Source organism: Vipera ursinii (genome assembly GCF_947247035.1).
Source record: "Vipera ursinii genome assembly, chromosome: 1".
Classification (NCBI taxonomy): domain Eukaryota; kingdom Metazoa; phylum Chordata; class Lepidosauria; order Squamata; family Viperidae; genus Vipera; species Vipera ursinii.
This window is the reverse complement of record NC_139512.1, coordinates 54,148,629-54,169,403: the sequence shown is the minus strand read 5'-3', so window position 1 is coordinate 54,169,403 and position 20,775 is coordinate 54,148,629. Positions and strand designations below refer to the sequence as shown.

The window sequence follows — 20,775 nt, the reverse complement described above, 5'->3', positions numbered from 1 at the left end:
TGAGAAGGAAACACTTGTCTGCATCCTCCTTGGTTGTAGGACTATTGAAAAGCTATCAGCAGCATCTGATCTTGTAACATTCTATTTTACCTTGCCAGCATGCACCAGTAATACTTTTAAAAATATTTTATATGCAGCAAACCAGCATTTGCTTATATACAAATGTTACCTGTATCTATCATCTTTCCTCAGCCTGAGTATTCTCCGGATATATGAATTCCAAAATGGCTTGGTCATTGCTAAAAATTGACTTCAGTGTTGAAGTCAACATCTGAAAGGCATTCGGTTTAGGAAAGGCTAGTTTTTATAATTTAGAACAATGTTTCCCAATTTTGTCAACTTGAAAATGTATGGGCTTCAGCTCCCAGAACATCCCAGCCAACATTCAGAAGCACCGTTTTAGAACCTTTCATCATGATAGCATAGGTGACTGACTTCCATAATACAGGGGAAGAGCTGGAAGTGGAGGCTGCATGGATACTTTTTACATCTGGCTTATGGAAGTTTAGGTGCAGATCTCCTTGCTTTGTCTTCTCCATGTTTCCACTAATACAGTAATCCATCCTTTTCTCCTTCTGCCTATACAGTAGGAATGCCTTTCCTACTCAGCCCAGAAGTAAGCTAGGAATGGTGTGTGTGTGTGTGTGTGTGTATGTGTGTGTGTGGGTCCTTGGTGCTCTCTGAGCTTGTTCATTTTCTTGCAGACATTTCATTACCCAAACTAGGTGATATCATCAGTGCCCTCATTTCAACTCTGAGCTACAAATATTCTCCTTTATCGGCAGAAATGGTTTCTCCCAACCTGATTTCTCCCAACCTCTTTCTGAGCACAGAGTACCTTAGAGCAGAGGTCACCAAACTTTCCATGCTGGCAGCCCAGAGGGAAAGGGAACCCCTGAGAAATTTGCACACATGTGCATGCGGAAACGGGTCCGCAGGCACTAGCGCAAGTGGGGGTGAGTGCGCACACGTGTGTGCATGCACTGGCCAACCTGTCCCGTGGCCCGGTGGCCAATAGGACACGGCCCAGTAGTGGGCTGAGGCTCATAGGTTGGGGACCCCTGCCTTAGAGAGGCTCTATTTGCAGCCTCTTTCTGAGTGATAGAACTTCAAGATCACTGAACTTTGGAGCAGGTTCACCTCTCTGCATTTATTTTGTTTATTTGAAAGACTTTTACGGCCACCCATCTAAAAACCACAACTCTGGGCGGCTCACGACAGTTATATAAAACCCAACATAATAAAACAATGCAAGCAAAAAACAATGAAACACGATCTAGTTTGCCAGACATGCCTGTGGGATGATTTTGGCCTCTGCTTAGATTCAGCCCTCCACTGAGGATATAACAAATAATACACGCTGATTGGCAGTGCTCTTTTCCATACCTTGGGAATGTAGGAAGCTGCTTTACAGCATTTCTAAGACTAAATATTGTCAACTCTGACTGGCAGCAGCGGTGAGCTCAGAGGCAAAGAATTAATTTTTCTAACCCAAATGGTCTGAAATGATTGGATAAAAGCACGAGCTTCTTCTCAGTGCTGTGTCTGGGAACAGACTATATTGATAAGCTAACAATCCAGCGTTACTTGATTTTTCTCCTAAAAGGAAAGCTAGAATCTTCACACAATCGTCTTACTACATACTGAGGCATAAATATTTTTTATGGAATCCAGAGTACAAAATGTATATAAGAACTCAATCAGAAGTTACTCTTTCAGAGCAAGATCTAGCTAAAACAATTTCTTTTATAAGTATTCCAGAATAGAGCAGATGACTGCTACTGAGTTCATTTACTGGACATCAGGGTTTTGTTTTTGTTTCTTGGTTCCTCTCTAAAAAAGGAAATTCCACGAGGAATCAACTCAGAGCTTTCCTGAAGGATTGTAATGCAAAGAAATTGCCTCTGGTGAAATGGCATTAAAATTTAATGGTCTAAAAGCAGCTAATAATCTTAGGAGAGTGATATAAGGAAATCTCAAAATTAGCCAATCTGTCATTCCTAAATAAGTTCTGACTTATAGTCAGTGAACTATTTTTGAATTGAATTAACACACACACACACACACACACACACACACACACACACACACACACACACACATATATATATATATATATATATATATATATACATACATACATACACATATTGGCACCTTTGGTGTGTGACAAGAACAGGGATTTAAAAATAATTTCACTCTAATATGGGGTGGATTGTGGGTTTTTTTTGTGTGTGCAGGGGTTATTGAAGCCTTCTCCAAGAGTAGGGACACTTGGCTTCTGCTCTGTGTTTTGAGAAATTGGTTTTGAAAGCAATTTTTGATTACATAGTGTGATTTTCAGAGACTGTTCAGAAAAAAGAAAAGTGACTGTCCATATAGTCAAAGGTTCTGCAATTCAAGTTGCGGGTTAATACCTTAAAAGCCCTACATGGCACAGCACCTGGCTATTTGTAGGAGTGTCTTTCCCCAAGAATATCTGCCTGTCTTACTAGATCAGATAGGAGGGGCACGCTCCCTGAAATCTTGCCATCAGGTGGGACTTTAGAAGCAGGCCTTTACCTTGTGAAACAACCTCCCACCAGTGATTTGACAAGCCCCCACCTTTCTAGTCATCGTCATCATCATCATCATCACCATGATGATGATATTAATCAGTGCTTTTTTTGTAAAAGAAAAAGGTGCCGGGACTCACACATGTCATACAACCTGCCTTGCCTACCCTACAAGGTTCCATCCAAAAAAGGTGCCGGAACTCTGTTCTGGGCGTTCTATGAGAAAAAGAGCCCTGATGATGATGATGATGATGATGATGATGATGATGATAATAATAATAATAATAATAATAATAATAATAATAATAATAATAATAATAATAGAAAGGCGGCCTTACTAGGAACTGTTTCCATCCTGCGACAATATCTGTAATACCATCAATTCAAGCATGCACATCTGCCTATCCCAGGTCCTTTGTAAGGACTCGATAGGTAGACAAAAATGTCAAATCCAGTCTGAACATCTGGCTGACTGTGCAATCATTAATAATACTAATACTAATACTAATACTAATACTAATACTAATACTAATACTAATACTAATACTAATAATAATTTGGAAGGGACCTTGGAGGTCATCTAGTCCAACCTCCTGTTCAGGCAGGAAACCCTATACCATTTCAGACAAATTGCTGTCCAGTCTCTTCTTAAAAGTGTTGCTCCAGTGTTGGAGCATTCACAGCTTCTGGAGGCAGGTTGTTCCACTGGTTAATTGTTCTGTCTTTCGGAAGGCTGACTTTTTACTTAGAATCTGGGATTGTATGACTGAAAGGCATGGAAGGAGGGTAGCTGAACCTGCTGTGAGGCATCCCAAGGGGGTTGATTATGGGGTTTTTGTTTATTGCTTTTATGATTGTTTTATTAATTAGTTTTATGGTTGTTGTAAGCTGCTTAGAGTTGCTTAAGATGGGTAGCCATATAAATTTAAATAATTACAAAAAATAATTCTCAGTGGCAGTCATCTTTTCATTTTGATCTTGTGAGAAACAATGCCTAGAGACATTAGTTTTAAAATAATACATACATACATACATACATACATACATACATGCATGCATACATGCATGCATACATACATTAAAAATAGTGTTTCAACTATTTTTTGACCATCTCAAAAGCATTCGTTTCAAAGTGACCCCAAGTTTCTTCTGAACAGAGAATACTGAATTTGTAGCTTGGTGTGCAGGTTGTAAGTGATAATGTGATGGCATCTCTATCTGCTTGGCTGCAGTTTTGGCAGTAGCAGTAAACTCTAAGACTCTATGTCATGGTGAAACCTTCATTTTTCTGAAATGTGACAACCAATGCACAAAATATTCAAATCTAATTCAGTGCTCTTCTTTATTTGTTGACCAGCTTTCATCTATATCTTAAAAGCCAAGCAGTTCTTTTTCTTGAAAATGAAGAAAGTCAAAGGTTTCTTCTTAATAGCTTCTCAACTACTGTGGATGGTATTAGAATGTGGAAGAAAAGAGCAAAACATTGCCAGCAAAATTGATGAGAATCAGGGACCGTGATATTTTAGAGGCTTGTTTTGTTGATTGTTGAAGCCTCCAGAATTAGGGATATGAAATATTTTAAAAAAGTGCATGACTGGGAAAACAAAAGCTAGAGAAGAGTTGTAAAAAAAGCTGTAAACGAAGCAGCTTTAAGTCACCTATAGATCTCTTAAATCTTATGTGATACTTTAGGAACTGAAGTAGAGGAAAGATCATAGAATTTATTTCAAGTCCTGTTTGCTTAATTCCCAAACACAAATTCAATAATTAGCATCCTTAGTCATAGAGCAAAAAAAAAAAATTGTAGAGGAAAAAAAATGCAATAAAATAAATAATAGCTCTGTTTTTAGTTTTATTAGTGTTACTTTAAAGAGCTGGTGAAGCTTAAAATATTTTGTGGATGCTAATTTAACAATTAAACTCTGCACAATGTAAAAATGTACTTCCTTGTCCTGAATTCTCAGCAGAAGCCCACAGTTTATCAGAAAGGGGCGGGGACTCCAAAACCTGGGTTTTTTTATTTAAAAAAGCCCTTTCTGCTTTCCTGCATTTAATTTAATTTAATTTAATTTAATTTAATTTAATTTAATTTAATTATGGGACTTATATGCCACCCTATCTGCTGAAGGACTCAGGGTGGCTAACAACAATAAAACAATAAATACAAATATTAAAAGGGAAGCAATCATGGAAGAAGTCCTTTCTTCCATATTACAGAGATTCAGCATCCAAGTAAAAACAATAAGTTCAAATTGCAAACTATGAATTATATTAAAAGTTATTAGGTCACAGCTTGATATCATTATGAATGTAGTGAGGCAATACTGATTATCTGGATTTCTGATTAGATTCTCAGATAGGATATAACTATTCTCAATATTCGTTTAAGTTCTTAAAAAAATAAGTATTAACTAGAAACTAAATTGCTAAATGATAGAGTAGATATATAGACCACTCCTTTACCCAATATTTTACAAACATATTGGATTTGATTGATTGATTTCAACTTAAATGGCCACACAGCTCACAAAAGTATTGTCATTATATTAATCTTGTGTTATCTGTGCAGTTTCACCACTTGCCTGGACTCATATGATTTAGGAAAACTTTAGGAAAATGTTTCACATACATGGAAAAAAGAGAAGCTGTTGCTTTAAGAAATCTATTTGTTATTTTAATGTAATCTTATATCTCTGCTACGTTTGTTCAGTCCAGGCAGAATCATGGAAGAAAAAAATGAGGATACATCTGGACTACTTTGGGTTTTCCTACTCTACCATATATAATGAAATCATGCCAATCTTAAAAGATGTATACTGGGATACATAGATCATTCTAACTCTGGTTCATATTAATGTGACACTACAAATATATTGTAGTGATGGTGCAGTGGTTAGAATGTAGTATTGCAGGCTAACTCTGCCCACTGCCAGGAATTCAATCCTGAACAGCTCAAAGCTGACTCAGCCTTCCATCCTTCTGAGGTTGGTAAAATGAGGACCCAGATTGTTGGGGGCAATATGCTGATGTTGTAAAATGCTATACACTATGGAGCAGTATATAAGTCTAAGTGCTATTGCTATTGCTATTTTTGTCTATTTTTTCCTAATTGGACAATCAAGATTTGTTCCTTGTTTTTTTTCCTTAATAGAAAAGGTGGATAATTAGAGGAATATGCATGGTGTCAAAGCACAAATTTTGCAATATTTAATGTAACTGAGGGAAAACATTAGTAGAGAGTAACAGTGTCAATCAAATTTAATTAATTTGAAATACATTTAAAAGAACAAATATTATTTTCTTGGCCACAGTTACTTTTGAGAGTGCAGCCTCTGGCCTATGATTATGAAGCCAAGAAATGTCCTCAGTTTGAAAAATGCTGCACAACCTTGTCTAAAAGGCAAAGATGCAGATTTATGATTTGACTTAAAGGCCAAAGAAATGTCAGCTGCAAAAAAATTGCTGCTGTAACAGTGATCCTTCTGTTTGGTTATTGAAAGCCATCATACCAGTCAGTCTCTGTGGGGTTTTGTGTTTTTTCTGAACATTGAATATGCCTGTCTTTTCATAGCTCCTCATGTTGCCATTTTCATGCTACCTAATTGAGGTAGTGGACCTGAGGATGGATTTTTTTCATTATTATCTTTTTCAAGTTCTTAGGCAAATAAAATTTGCTTAGAAAAAGAACCCAATTAATTTCCTTTGACCACATGCCTCTGTAAATGTTTGTACTCTCTAACACTGGATGCAAAACCAATAGTGGGCAGAGATGGTAGAATTCAGGCAAATTCTCCAATGCTAACTATTTATTAATAAATCTAGTTTTTAAATCAATGGAGTTTGCTTCTGGAAAAGGAAGAGAAGATATCACCCCAACCTTTTTTTAAAAGAAGCTACCTGTGTTAAATGTATCTCTACTCTAAAAAACTCACATCCACGAATAAGATGTTCATTATTTGTAGGTTGATCAAGCTGAATTGGGCAATATATTAAGTCTTCTCCTGGGACTGTAAAAATTGGTCTGAATAACATCAAATCATCCAATTTACCATTCAGTAAAGCAAACCGAAGTGGCATGCTCAATCCTGTGAAATATGTCTGCTTTATACTGATATATATATATATATTTATATTTATATATATATATATATATATATATATATATATATATATATATATATATATATATATATATATATATATATATATATATATATATATATATGTTTTCTGAGGTTTTCGCGGGTGCCTGTATGTGGATCCTTGGTTTTTCGGGTTTTTCCCCGCGTAGAACTAAAGGTGTAGGTGCAACGTTTCGACGGAATCCCATCCGTCATCATCAGGCTTTAGCTTCCTTCTTCAGAAGAAGGAAGCTAAAGCCTGATGATGACGGATGGGATTCCATCGAAACGTTGCGCCTATACCTTTAGTTCTACGCGGGGAAAAACCCGAAAAACCAAGGATCCATATATATATATATATATATATATATATATATATATATATATATATATACACACACACACACACACACACACAAACACAAATATACATATACATATATATGTGTGTGTATGGGTATAATATATATATATATATATATATATATATATATATATATATATATATATATATATATATATATATATATATATATATATATATTATTTTGAACACCTTGCCAGCCCAAATACGGGCCAAATCTTTTTGCCTGTATCAGCCCAAACTCAGGCCGTCCACAGGCGGTAGTCGCAACTGTGACAATCATTATTTGCGTAAATTTTTTGGATTGCTAACAAAGAATTAAAGGAAGACTGATATAGCTATTTCAAAATTATTTGTTCTCATCAGTCAGCCACACCCTTCTGAGATTCGAACCTGGGCTGATTGCACATTAAGTTGGAAGGGATCTTGTAGGTCATCTAGTCCAACGCGTCCAACCCCCTGCTCAGGCAGGAAACCCTATACCATTTCGGACAAATGGCTGTCCAGTCTCTTCTTAAAAACTTCCAGTGTTGGAGCATTCACAGCTTCTGGAGGCAGGTTGTTCCACCGATTAATTGTTTTAACTGTCAGGAAGTTTCTCCTTAGTTCTAGGTTGCTTCTCTCCTTGATTAGTTTCCATCCATTGCTTCTTGTCCTGCCTTTGGGCGCTTTGGAGAATAGCTTGAGTCCCTCCTCTTTGTGGCAGCCCCTGAGATATTGGAACACTGCTATCATGTCCCCCCTCGTCCTTCTCTTCATTAAACTAGACATACCCAATTCCAGCAGCCCTTTTTTGAAGTTCATTCTGTCAAAAATATAAATATGTACCAATAGTGCTGTGAGCCTTAGACAAACAGGCAACTTTTCTAGCTGTTTTACAAAGGGTTTAGTCTGTTAGGGTCATGTTTTGACAATCTGCTGAGCTGAAGGTTTCAAACATGTGGTTGGTTTGCAGAAGGACTGTAATACCAGACCAATAAATAATGTATTGAAAACTAATGGCCAATAAGATAAAACAACATTTCAGTACTGAAATATGTCCCAGTTGAAAATTCTTCCTTGGGGGATGATATCCAGGTACAGTGTGTGAAGTTAACAGACTTTGAAGTATAGCTGAGCATGGAAAGCCAGTAGGAGCCACAAAATTGGATGATTTATTTCATGCGTGGATGAGCTTCTGTAGGTCAAGGGTCAAATGTGAGTGTTGTGAAATATATTGGTGGGTCATATGAAGCTGGGGCGAGAGAAAAGTGGTTGTGCTTAAAACAGAATCTGAGTATGATAAAAAAGACAGTCCATTAAATCTTAATGCCCACTAATGCTTCTGTATGTTCAACAGAGCTTTTCTGCTTCCTCATTCTAGTACACAGTTTCTGAGGGCTGTGGACCATTCCACAGAAACCCTGAATGTGATTAATAATAATAATAATAATAATAATAATAATAATAATAATAATAATAATAATAATAATAATAATAATTTGGAAGGGACCTTGGAGGTCATCTAGTCCAACCCCCTGATCAGGCAGGAAACCCTATACCATTTCAGACAAATGGCTGTCCAGTCTCTTCTTAAAAACCTCTAGTGTTGGAGCATTCACCACTTCTGGAGGCAGGTTGTTCCACTGGTTAATTGTTCTAAATGTCAGTAAATTTCTCCTTAGTTCTAGGTTGCTTCTCTCCTTGATTAGTTTCCATCTGTTGCTTCTTGTCCTGCTTTCAGGCACTTTGGAGAATAGTTTGACTCCCTTTTCTTTGTGGCAATCCCTGAGATATTGGAACACTGCTATCATGTCACCCCTAGTCCTTCTCTTCATTAAACTACACATACCCAACTCCAGCAACCGTTCCTTATATGTTTTAGCCTCCAGTCCCCCAATCATCTTTGTTGCTCTTCTCTGTACTCTTTCTAGAGTCTCGACATCTTTTTTACATCGTGGTGACCAAAACTGGATGCAGTATTCCAGGTGTGGCCTTACCAAGGCATTGTAAAGTGGTATTAGTACTTCACATGATCTTGATTCTATCCCTCTGTTAATGCAGCCTGTTTTAGAGAATATAAGCAGGCATCTGGAGGGAGAAATTGGCTAAAATCAGAAATGTTTCCTTTTGTAAACATAACTGCTCTTTAGTGCCCATGTCCATCCTGAGGTTCAGAGGCTTTAGTCTACAACTGTTATTTTCCCAGGGGGTGATAGGAGACACAGTGCAATAAATTTGCAGTTGCTAAGATGGAGAATGCTGATTATAAAAATATAATGATTCCTATATCAGCAACCGTGTCTGTGCATGTTATATAATATTCCTGTAAATTAAATTTGCCCAATGTTCTTGTTGGTATGTGCATTTGAGAGATAGTAGATTAAATTGAAGAGTTGTTTATTTGTCTTTGCATCTGGGACTTCCCAGTACACAATTTAATTTCTGGACAGCTTCAATATACAAATTATTCTGTGTTTAGCTTATACATAAAACGTCAAATGGTAGTTCAGTCTTAAGCATTGCCAAAGACAGTAGATCCATCAATATAGTGCAGTCAATTAAAGTTAAATAAATTTGGACAAATTTGGGGATTTCCAGAAATGTTAATAGCTGCTTGAATGTCATCCCCACCCTCTTATACTAAATCTACTTTCTGTCTTTGTTTTTTTCATATACATGACCATAGAGTTGTAGTGTTGTGCTGAGTCAGGATTTACAGACCAGGAGTTTCTTCTTTACTAAGAAAAATAGCATCATGGATTTATTTTTCTCTCTATTTTCCTCACCTTCTGCCAGCATTCTTTTTCTCCCATGGAACCTGGCCTTATACTTTGCCAGGAGGTGCTCAGCTCTTCAGCTTTCCATGTTTGGGTGAGCATTGCTTAACCAGCCCATTAACAGGCCATATAGTGCAGCCACGCTATGCTTTGGTCTCAACTAATTGCAAATGAAACCAAACCTTACCTTCTTTATTCGTGCAAGCAACATATGAACTGACAGTCACAGAGTATTTTAATGAAGGAAACATTTTAAAAAATGCTTATTTTAATGTAATCCAGTCCTGAATTTTGGCAAATACACACAAATATATAGTTTTCCTTAAGCAAATGCATCTGCTTGTTTTCTACCTTCATTTCTGCCCAGATTGGCATTGACAAGAGTCACGTATATGTGTCTTTTTGCCTATGACAGTTTATGAAGGCTTAAAACTCTTCACTATTGTTCATCCAAAGGTGTTTTTTCAAAAGGCAACTGGACTTTGTTTTTCCTTGAAGACATTTCACTTCTCAGCCAAGAAGCTTCTTCAGTTCTGACTAAATGGTATAGGCCAGTGATGGAGAACCTTTTAGAGACCGAGTGCCCAAACTGCAACCCAAACCCCACTTATTTATTGCTGGGTACCGTGTGGGCATGGTCCACTGGGTGGGCATGGGTGTGTTGGTCATGGCAGAGTGGGTGGGTGTGGACAAGGTGGGCGTGGTCACCTCGATGTTGCTCATGGGGAGGGACACCTGTGGGAGCCGGGCAGAGTTGGGGGAGATCCAGGAGGTCTCTAGCAGGAGGGGCGGTGGGCAGGAGGCTCATCCTGCAGGGTGAGGCGAGGCGGGGGTACCATTGTCGCGGGGCAAGGCAAGGCAGGGGCAGCTGCTGCTTGACACCATCGGTCCCCGCACACAGAGGCCAGCAAGCATATGGTGGCTGACGGTGTCTGTCAGCAGCCAGCTCCTCGACCAGCACATTCTGGGGCTCTGTAGCCCACCGCCAGCAGTTCAGACAAGCCACTTCTGAGCTGGACAGCTGGCTGACAGCTGAGGAGGTGATGCAGTGGGTTGTTCCTGGGAAAAGGGCAGCATGCGAGGCCTGGAGGGATGGGACAGGGGGAGGGAAACCAGCCGTGCCGGAATGCATCTGGCCACATGGGACCTTGGACGGCTGGTTGAAGAGGGACGGCTGCCAACTCCAGGGCATGGCACGTGTGCCCACAAAGAGGGCTCTGAGTGCCACCTCTGGCATGTGTGCCATAGGTTCGCCACCACTGGTATAGGCTCCAACTGAAGAAGCTCCTTAGATGAGAAGCAAAATGTCTTCAAGGAGAAAAAAGTCACAGTTGCCTTTTGAAAAATCACCTTTGGGACAACCATGACCTGGAGGACTGAGAGTCTCCATGGAGATTCACTGTTGTTCAGTTTGAGTCCAAACAACCCTGCCCACTCCAATCTGCATGGCATACATGACTGCAAGGTGGAAATACCTTTGTCCAGTTTGGATGCTGCTTTTTTCTATGCAGGGACAGGCTGAAAACTTTTGCGTATAGATTATGCCTTTTGCATATAGATTATGCCACAAAGCACAACTCTAACAGGAAATATTCCAAGGATCCAATTCCTGACATTTTATCTATGAACAGTGTTCACAGAATGGAAAACTTATTTGTGTACAGCAATCATCAATACTTTCTTTAAGAAATATGTTCTTTACTAAACATGAATCGGGGCAAATGGAAGACATCTTATTTGTGTCACTCTTATACTATGAAATAGTATATTTTGAATATTTTGAAACCTCCAAACAGGTCTCCTCTCCACCTTTGGATGTACATCAGATTCTTGTTTTTAGCCTAGAACCTTCTGTAGCATCTGCTTCCTTGTTCCTGAAACTTGACATATTTTGCCTTGTGACAATCCATCTACCATCAATCTCCAACATTTAGAAGTCTCTTTTCTGTAATGACTCTACTTTCTTTTCCTTGATGATGATACTTGCTTCCACAAGTAGTCTACCACAAGGCTCAGTCCTAGGTCCTGTTCTGTTCAATGTGTTTGTAATATCACAGAAAGATAGCTAGGATAAGGTTTTTCTTTTTTGCAGATGACACAAATGTGTGTAATAGAATTCACATTCCTGGGGGTATTCATAACGTGGAAAATAATTTGGCCTTGCTGGAAAATTGGTAAAAAGTGTGGAAACTCGAGTTCGACGTTTCTAAATGTAAGAACATCCACTTAAGGAAAAAGAATCCTCCAACAGGGGATACAGTACAACATATTTTAATTTTAATTCTAATTTTAATTGGGGGTTTTTACTTTTTCAGGGACTGTTATAATCTTTTTAATTGTTTTTAATTTTTGTATTTCTTGTTTTAATTACCCTGTTAACCGCCCTGAGTCCTTCGGGAAAGGGCGGTATACAAATCCAATTAAATAAATATTGGTGGGGGGAGTGCAGTGTTATATAGAACAACAGAAGAAAAAGATTTAGGGGTGCCCATAGCAGATGGTTGCAAAATGAGCAAACAGTGTAGCCAGGCAACCGTGAAGGCAAACAAAATTCTGAGCTACATCTCTAGAGGGTTCATCGGCAGGAAAAAGGAGGTCCTAATCCTGCTATATAGGGTTTTAATTGGAATACTGGGTCCAGTTCTGGGGACTTCACTTAAAAAAATATATTGATAAGATTGAGTGAGTCCAGAGAGGGGCAACAAAAATAGTGAAAGGTCTGAGGGACCAAACCTACCAGGAGAGATTGGAGGAACTGAATATGTACAGCCTGAAGGGCAGAAAGGAAATGGCTGACATGACTGAAACCTTTAAATATATTAATGGTGTGAATAATGTTCTAGAAGGTAGAATTTTCAATATTAAGCAAAAATCAAGAACATGGGGGCATAACGTGAAACTGACAGGAGGGAAGTTCAAAAGTATTGTTAGAAAGTACTACTTCATTACTTCCAGCGGAAGTAGTGGGTCAGTCATCAGTAACAGATTTTAAGCACACTTGGGATAAAACAAATGTCTATCATCTGTCAAAAATAAAAAATAAAATAAAAATGAATAAAATAAAAAATAAGTAAAAATAATAAGTAAATAAATTAAAAAGAAAATAACAAATAAACTCAAAGGGCAGACATGATAGACCTCTAGGTCTTTTTCTACCCTCAGTTTTCTATGTTTCTATGTAGGACAAGATTACTTTTATTATAATAGCTATAGTAACAGAATCTTCAAAGTCTTTAGTGGTTTTTTTTTAATAAATAACTCAAGGTAATGAACATAACCAGGGCTTTTTTTCTCATAGAACGCTCAGAACGGAGTTCCGGCACCTTTTTTGGATGGAAACTTGTAGGGTATGCAAGGCGGGTTGTATGACATGTGTGAGTTCTGGCACCTTTTTCTTTTACAAAAAAAAGCACTGAACATAACTAATGCTCCTTTCTCCTCCTGTTTCCCCTCCAGCAACAACCCTTTGAGGTGAATTGGGCTGAAAGAGAGTGACTGACCCAAACTTTTTCTGTCTCACTTTATACATGTGTGAATTAGGCAGTGGTTGTCTGGAATGTTTTCTCAAGTTAGTTTTTGGGCCCAGGCTGGGCCTGGGCTTGTATCCGCTTTATAAAACCTTAGTAAGACTACACCTGGCCAATTTTGGTCACCATATCATAAAAAAGATTTTGAGAGTTTGGAAAAAAATCAGAGAAGAGCAACTAAGATGATCAAAGGCCTGGAGACTAAAACATACAAATAATGGCTGTGGGACTTGGATTTGGCTAATCTAAAGAAAAGAAGAAATAGGGGTGACATGATAGCAGTATTCCAGTATTTGAGGGGCTGCCACAAAGAAGAGGGGGTCAAATTATTCTCCAAAGCACCAGAAGGCAGGACGAGAAACAATGGTTGGAAACTGATCAAAGATAGAAGCACCCTGGAATTAAGGAGAAACTTCCTGACAGTGAGGACAACCAACCAACGGAACAGCTTGCCTTCAGAAATCGTGGGCACTCCATCACTGGAGATTTTTAAGATGAGGCTAGACAATTACCTGTCTGAGATGTTATAGGTTCTCCAACTTGAGCAGGGGGCTGGACTAGAAGACACCGAAGGTCCCTTCCAGCTCTATTCTATTCTGATTGTAGCATTGGTAGCAGTTCTTCTTTCTGTCCTTCATTGTCTATGCTCTCTACAATCTGGCATCTCTGGAGAGGTGCTGGAGGCTTAATGCTCATTAAAACTGATTGTTTGCTCCTTTTCCTTAGAAATAATTTTTTGATCTTTGCAGTCAGTGGTACAGGGGCTGATTTTGGAATTACCAGATGTAATCCAGGATGGTGATTCAAAGACGAGATTCGAAAAAGTGTACCTTCATGAATTAACATGGAGAGATATAAATATAAGCTTTTTCAAAGTAAAATGTTTCTATTAACAGATGCACATTAAATGTGTTTAATCAAGTGTTCAAGTGATTTCTTTGAAGAATAGCAAAAATGCAACAAATCCTATGGTTTTTGTTAAGGAAAGTCTAATTCAAAATACAACATAGGGTAAAAGGTTGATTAAATGAGACATAAAAATAAATGTTATCGATACAATGTACAGACCACAACAAAAACATTTATAAATGAAATTTAGCTGGCATGAGTGCAACTTGGCTAGGGTTAAAATTGTGCTTGAAGTAGCATGTTCTTGATTACTCAGCCTGTTTGGAAGTAGGAATAATAGTAGATAGGAATAATTTGTGAAAGAGTTGCTGTAGGCAAGTTGGGGTGTCAGAAGTTTGGAAATTATAGACAGTATAAGAAAGGAAGGAAGGAAGGAAGAAAGAAAGAAAGAAAGAAAGAAAGAAAGAAAGAAGAAAGAAAAAAGAAAGAAAGAAAGAAGAAAGAAAGAAGAAAGAAAGAAAGAAAGAAAGAAAGAAAGAAAGAAAGAAAGAAAGAAAGAAAGAAAGAAAGAAAGGGATCTTAAAAGGGTGTTGGGGAGAAGGAGGAAAATTTGGACAGTTGATTTCTCCCTTTCTTAAACAATACAGTATCTAGTAGAAGAAGAAGCAAAACTACAATAGTAGAAAGGAGAGAAAAGTAGAAAAAGAAGGAAGACAGATTTAACTAGGATCCACCTAGTTTAGCAGCACATCCCTCAATTTTGCACAAAGTCTAAACTGAAAGTTTTACAATAGAGATGCAAAGCTCTTTACTGCTCCAAGATGCTGGTCTTGCACTTGTCCCATTGAAGAAAAAAAATAATACCGTAATTTTCTGGTGGAAAAAGAGTAGGAGCTTTTGTTCATGGGTATCCAGAACCTTTATTATTGCTGGAATGAGTGAGGCTTCCATGAGACAGCATTTTACATTTGTTTATCTGGTCAGCATCCAATTTCTGTTGCTCATTCTTTTTCTGAGGGGAAAAAATGATGGAAAAGCTCCAGGGTTTTGGATCATCTGTTCTTCTTGGTTAGAAATACAGGGTGTCCAAATGTAATTGGCAAAGGAATGGCTGATGCTTCTAGGAGCTCAACTAGAGATCTCTCAACAAACAAAATAACATTTGAGAAACTCTGATTCACCCTAGCCCAATAAAATAAAGACCCTCCTACTTCTGGGATGAAAGGATGAGGTCAATATGAGTAAAAGAGAAAAGAAAAAATGATTAGTATTCAAAAAGTGTGTGCCATTCTCTTTCTTGGCTCTTAAACTGGGAAACCTTCCTTCATTTGGATAAGAACCAGTCTGGAGGATCTGTTAAATCCAATAAGACAGAGATATCTGCCTTTGAGATATACTTGCCAACCACTAATTACTTAGCTAAACATGCAGATTTAATTAAGTCTTGTTCCTTCTTTAGCCAAAAAGAACATTTTAACATTATTTTGGGAATCAGATTAGCAGCTTGAAACAATACAGCTAAATGTCCTGTTCTCCAGAACATTTAAAAAAATAATAATCTGTGGCTAGGTCCAAATTGGAAAAGAACTCCAGAGTTAAAATCCATGCCTCATCTTTTCATTCAGTACAATATTCCCATATATATTCAGAGTACAGTCTTTTTAAAAGATAACGTTCCACAACACTACTTTCCAATTTGTGTCCTATCTCTACTGTAGCAATATAGCTCTATTGTGAGATTTATTTATTTATTTATTTTTAATCCCATTTATATCCCGCCCTTCTCCGAAGACTCAGGGTGGCTTACAATCTAAGCACAAATCAAATGTGCTTAGCAGTAGCCTTCATTCTATGTATATGCCTGCTTATTAGGGCTTTCGCCCCCCCCCAAGCGGCATTATTACAAAGTCATCTTATTGCCCCCAACAATCTGGGTCCTCATTTTACCTACCTCGGAAGTCAACCTTGAGCCTGGTAGGATGCGAACCTGCACTAATTGCAGGCAGCTGGTGTTACTTAAGGAGGCATTAGCCCACTGCTCCACCAAGGCTTGCTAGGACTCCCATCTTAGGATAATACCCAAGAACACTGAATACTAAAGATGATTGTGTTGTTATGTTAGATTTCTGAAAATGTAATGCCTAACATCAGGTATCTAACTGTAGAAAATGGTGGCTTTAAAAGTAGCTTTAATCCACTGCCTTCATCCAGATGTTCTGCTGCTGCCTAAGTACATCTGAAGGCTGAGCAGGGAAGAGTGGCAGTGGTAGATTGGTGCTGATAATTCTGGATAACCCCAAGGGAACGGGAAGGTCCTACCTTTTGGCCAGCATAGCAACTTCTGATGCTAGGACTTCTTCCAACTCCTATGTCTAGAAGACTCTCTTAGATAACCTCTGTGCAATATCTGATTTAATTCTCTAAGGCTCTTTGCACAGCTCACTTGATTTGGGATGTATTTTTAATTTCATCTTCCTGCCATCTTTTCTCACTCGGTTGTTTCACATGGTATTTTACGCTGTAAGACCCTTGTGTTAAGAATTGTGAAACAGACACACCTGCTGCATTCACAATGACATTAGTAACAATGAATGCATCTGGTGACTGGTTGCTGAACTACTGGTGCCATCTTGGTCCCCACACATAAATATATACATTAAATCTATGGCCAGAAAGGTTGCCATTCCCAGTTTTCAGCAGAAACATAGATGTTCCTTCAGTTTCTCTAATACAATGCTTATGTGCATGGGTGGGGACCCTAACTCATGTTAATTCTGTTTACAGGTTTGAGCCCTCTCTCTACTTTGATTAAATTGGCATAATTGAGGGGTAACTCCCATGGCCGGCTCTTTGCGCCGTAACTGTTGAGTCAGCTACAACAAAATTGTAAAAATGCATTTTGCTAAACAGACAAACCATGAAAAAGGAGAAGACTGTTCTCTCTTCTGAAGTTCCACTTTCTTTGGACTGCTATAAAGCATTAATTCTGAGCAGCTGAAACAATTCAATGTGTCTCCCCTGTGGATTTTGCTTCTTAGATATTTTACTCCTTAGATAGACTATAGATTCTATTCGTCTACTAACAGATCTTCAATAATTCAGTTTCCTTTTATAAACAATGGCTTCAGTTATGGTAGAATATTTACAGAACTTAAAAAAAAATGTTTCTGAAAACCCAGCCCTTAAGAAAAGACTTCTAAGTACCTTCAAAACCCATAAACACCACAGGGTTCTCTCAACTCCTGATTTTGAATTTTGGTATTCATTTCCTTCAACTGAAATTCTCTAGATGAATTATTGGCCCTATATATATATATATATATAGGGTTCTGGAATTTAATCCCCTTCATTTCATTCACAAATGAATGTACTTCTTGTATAAACTGTCACATGAACAAATGTGATTCAACTCCTCTATTAACCCATGTAGACCAAATTATAAGCATAGCTCATTTTTTTTCCTGACTAGTGGTGTTGTTCTAATGGGAGTCGGTTTATTCGGGAGTATGTCCCATTGAATCAAATGGAATCTGCTTTAAGTGAATATGTAAATGTCCAGGGCACGTGCCCATTTTCCAAAGTGACATTTGAATGAAATGTTGGGTTAATACCCTATGTAAGCCAGTGTGTAGATCATTTTTATCATTTGTTTCTCCCACTTCATATCTTTCATTAGCAACATTTTAGAGGTCATGCTTGTTAGAAGGAGGGGGGGCGGGGTGTCCATGAAGTATGTCCAAAGCAGAGCAAAGTTGTGACTGCCAGATCCAACCTTCTTGTCTGGCAGAATGACCCAACTGTCTGAGGTGGCTGATGCTGTGGATTGCAGAAGAGGCCTCCAGCCATTCTTTCAGAACTCTTCAGCCATTCCCTCTCTGGGAGAGAATATGTGCTTATGATCTACCCTCCATCTCTGAGTTTGTGTTTGTGTGTGTGTGTGTGTGTGTGTTTTCTCACATTCAAGAGCCGAAGTAAGGTACAAACAGTTGCTTCTGCATTTTGAATGAGGTGGGAGGGGGCAACATTTTCTGCTTTGCCTCAGGCACAAGATGTCAGCCCTGGTGATTATAGAGGGATTTAGTATTATTTAGATGGAGCAAAGTGCATGTAAGTTTTAATAAAGCACCCACATATCCTGCATAGCAAACTACTTCTGTCATTCAGGCATCTTTTGAAAAAAAGGCCCAATGGAACAAGGCTTTGTTGTCTTAAGAGAAAACTTCAGGAGCAGTCCTTGGACTGAAAGTCTGCTTGGGGCAGCAGCTGCAGGAAGAACTGTAGTTCTGGTACCATCTCAGTGACTGAATGGGTCTGTTTTATTCAAACCCCATGAGGTGAGAATTCAAAAAGTGTAGGACTATTATTGATGCTTGTTAGACTTGCTGGATAGAATAACAAGTGGTAGGAGCTGGAGTTTTAGCAATCTCCACTAGCTTTGTATAAGAAGCAGCCTTAGGTATATTTTTGTAGAATTCACAAGGAATGGCAATTAATTTAAACAAAGCAGGTCCATTGTTCAGACCATTACAAAATGGCCTGCATCCTCACTTGAATGGATGGTACAGAGATTAATTCCGCCCCCCCACCCCCATTTTGTTGTTGTTGTGTGTTTCTGCATGTCTTTGCTCTGGATATTTTATTTTTTCCAGCATATACCTCTTAATATTTATAGGGATTAAATTTCATGCTATTGGAAATTTTTTCCAGCAGCGCTCAGTTCTGAAGGCAGAAAAGCAATTGGAAAGTTCTCCAGCTCAAATTCCAAAGAAATGAGCTCGGCAGTGTTCTTGCTCAGCTCCCATTAATTGAAATGTGGCTTGTCAAATGGAACTCTGTAGGAGCAAGGCAGAGGGCAATTTTATGGCCATTCTTTGAGAAAATCTGAAAGCACAGGCCTATATTGTTTTCACAAGCAATGCTAATGATGCCTTTGAGTATGGTATGCCTTGTTAAAAGAATCTGGAAAAGAAACATTTTAAAATCTGAGATGCATTGTTACTGAGTTTTTTTCCTTTGGCCTTTCCCACTACTGTGTACTGGAATGCAACCATTTTCCCATAGTAAAGAACTGTTGAATTGGCAAGGGAGAAGCTCTGTAACATACAAAGGGCCTTAACCTGGCACAATAAGGTAAGGGAATAATAGCCACCATTACCCAGCTGTTGCTGCCAGAATAATTGTGCTAGTTTTGATGAGATATTCTGCAATTCGCGTGGGAAGTTCTGATGTAGGTATGCCTTAATTACTTGGATAGAGCGCTACATAATATGTTGATTGCATAGGAAGTTTCAGAAATAAAAAAAAGTATGATACAAAGTTAATTTATCGGAAAGTATTTATTTCAGTTTGTGAAAGAGAATAAAAAGAAGACATTCTCTCACATCAGGGGGTTAGTAATCTATGGACACAGGTTCCTCATCTGTAGCTCATAGAAGAACGTTTAAAAAAACAAATGCAAAATGGCCTCATTGGACCACTGAAGACTTGAAGAACTGGGATGATTTTGAGGGGTTTGAAGGAACAATATAGATTCCTTAAGGTCTGCCATGTAGAAGCTATTAACCTTGCCTCTTAACAAGGTGTGTTTTTTTTGGGTTTTTTCTTTAAATCTGGTATGAAAATTTTGACCCAGTTACATTTGGGGATACTTAATGAACCTAGAGAGCCACATTGGTGTAAGTGGTTAGGGCACCGGGTTCGAATTTGGAAGAATGTGAGTTCTTTAGGCAGGTGAGTTCTTTAGGTGAGTTCTTTAGCTACTTTAGGCATGAAGCTCGCTAGGTGACCTTGGACCAGTCACTCCCTCTCAATCCTGGGAAGAAGGCAGTGGCAAAGTTCTTCTGAAATCTTGCCAAGAAAACTGCAAGGACGTGTCCAGACAATTGCCAGGAGCCAAGACTAACTTGAAAGCACCCCCCAACTTTGAGCCTTTAAGTTTTTACCTTACTTGTATCTTGGCTCTTCGGTGTTACCTCGGAGAGCTGAAAATGTCATATCTGAAATCGGTCTTATATGAATGAAGACTTTTTAGATTTTTAATTCTTTTTTCTTTTCTTTTCAAACAACAATGGTCATCTCTTTTCTTTTTGTTGTTTTTCAGGCACCAAGCTGCCTTCCAACTGTGGGAAGTTTTGTCTCTGCACCAACAATGGCACCTTATCCCGCAGCAGCGCAGGTGTCCCCTTATATGGCATACAGTGCTGCTCCTTCTGGTTACGTAGGTAGTCATGGCTGGCAGCATGCTGGGGGCACTCCTCTTTCACCCCACAACTGTGATATTCCAGCTTCACTGGCTTTCAAGGGCATGCAAGCGGCCAGAGAGGGTAGTCACTCCATCGCTGCCTCTGCACTCTGATATTGGAAATATGGCAGAACTTCTGGTCCGGACCGGTCCTGCCCAGTGTTCTTTCTTTTGTCCCCTAATTCTTCTTCACAGACTGACTCAATGAACCGGAACTATTTTGTGCTTAAAAAAACAAATAATAATTGCAGTTTGGTAAGTGTAAATAACATAAGGAAGGGATGAATGTGTTTGTCTCCCTTTGCACTGTTCTGCATAAAGAAGATTTGACGACCCTCAGAGGGCTTGTGTGACTGTTT

General features: G+C 38.6%; 1 protein-coding gene across 1 annotated transcript in view; it reads left to right on the top strand.

Annotated features, from left to right (window-relative positions):
• The window catches only part of PAX9 (paired box 9), a gene marked incomplete at its 3' end in the record, with an annotated part of 42,849 nt that extends 22,319 nt beyond the window's left edge, over nt 1–20,530 (top strand). The window contains exon 4 of the mRNA XM_083350291.1: nt 20,276–20,530. Within this exon, the coding sequence (XP_083206417.1) occupies nt 20,276–20,530 (255 nt within the window). The remainder of the gene's footprint in view (nt 1–20,275) is intronic.
• Nucleotides 20,531–20,775: the final 245 nt, after the last annotated feature.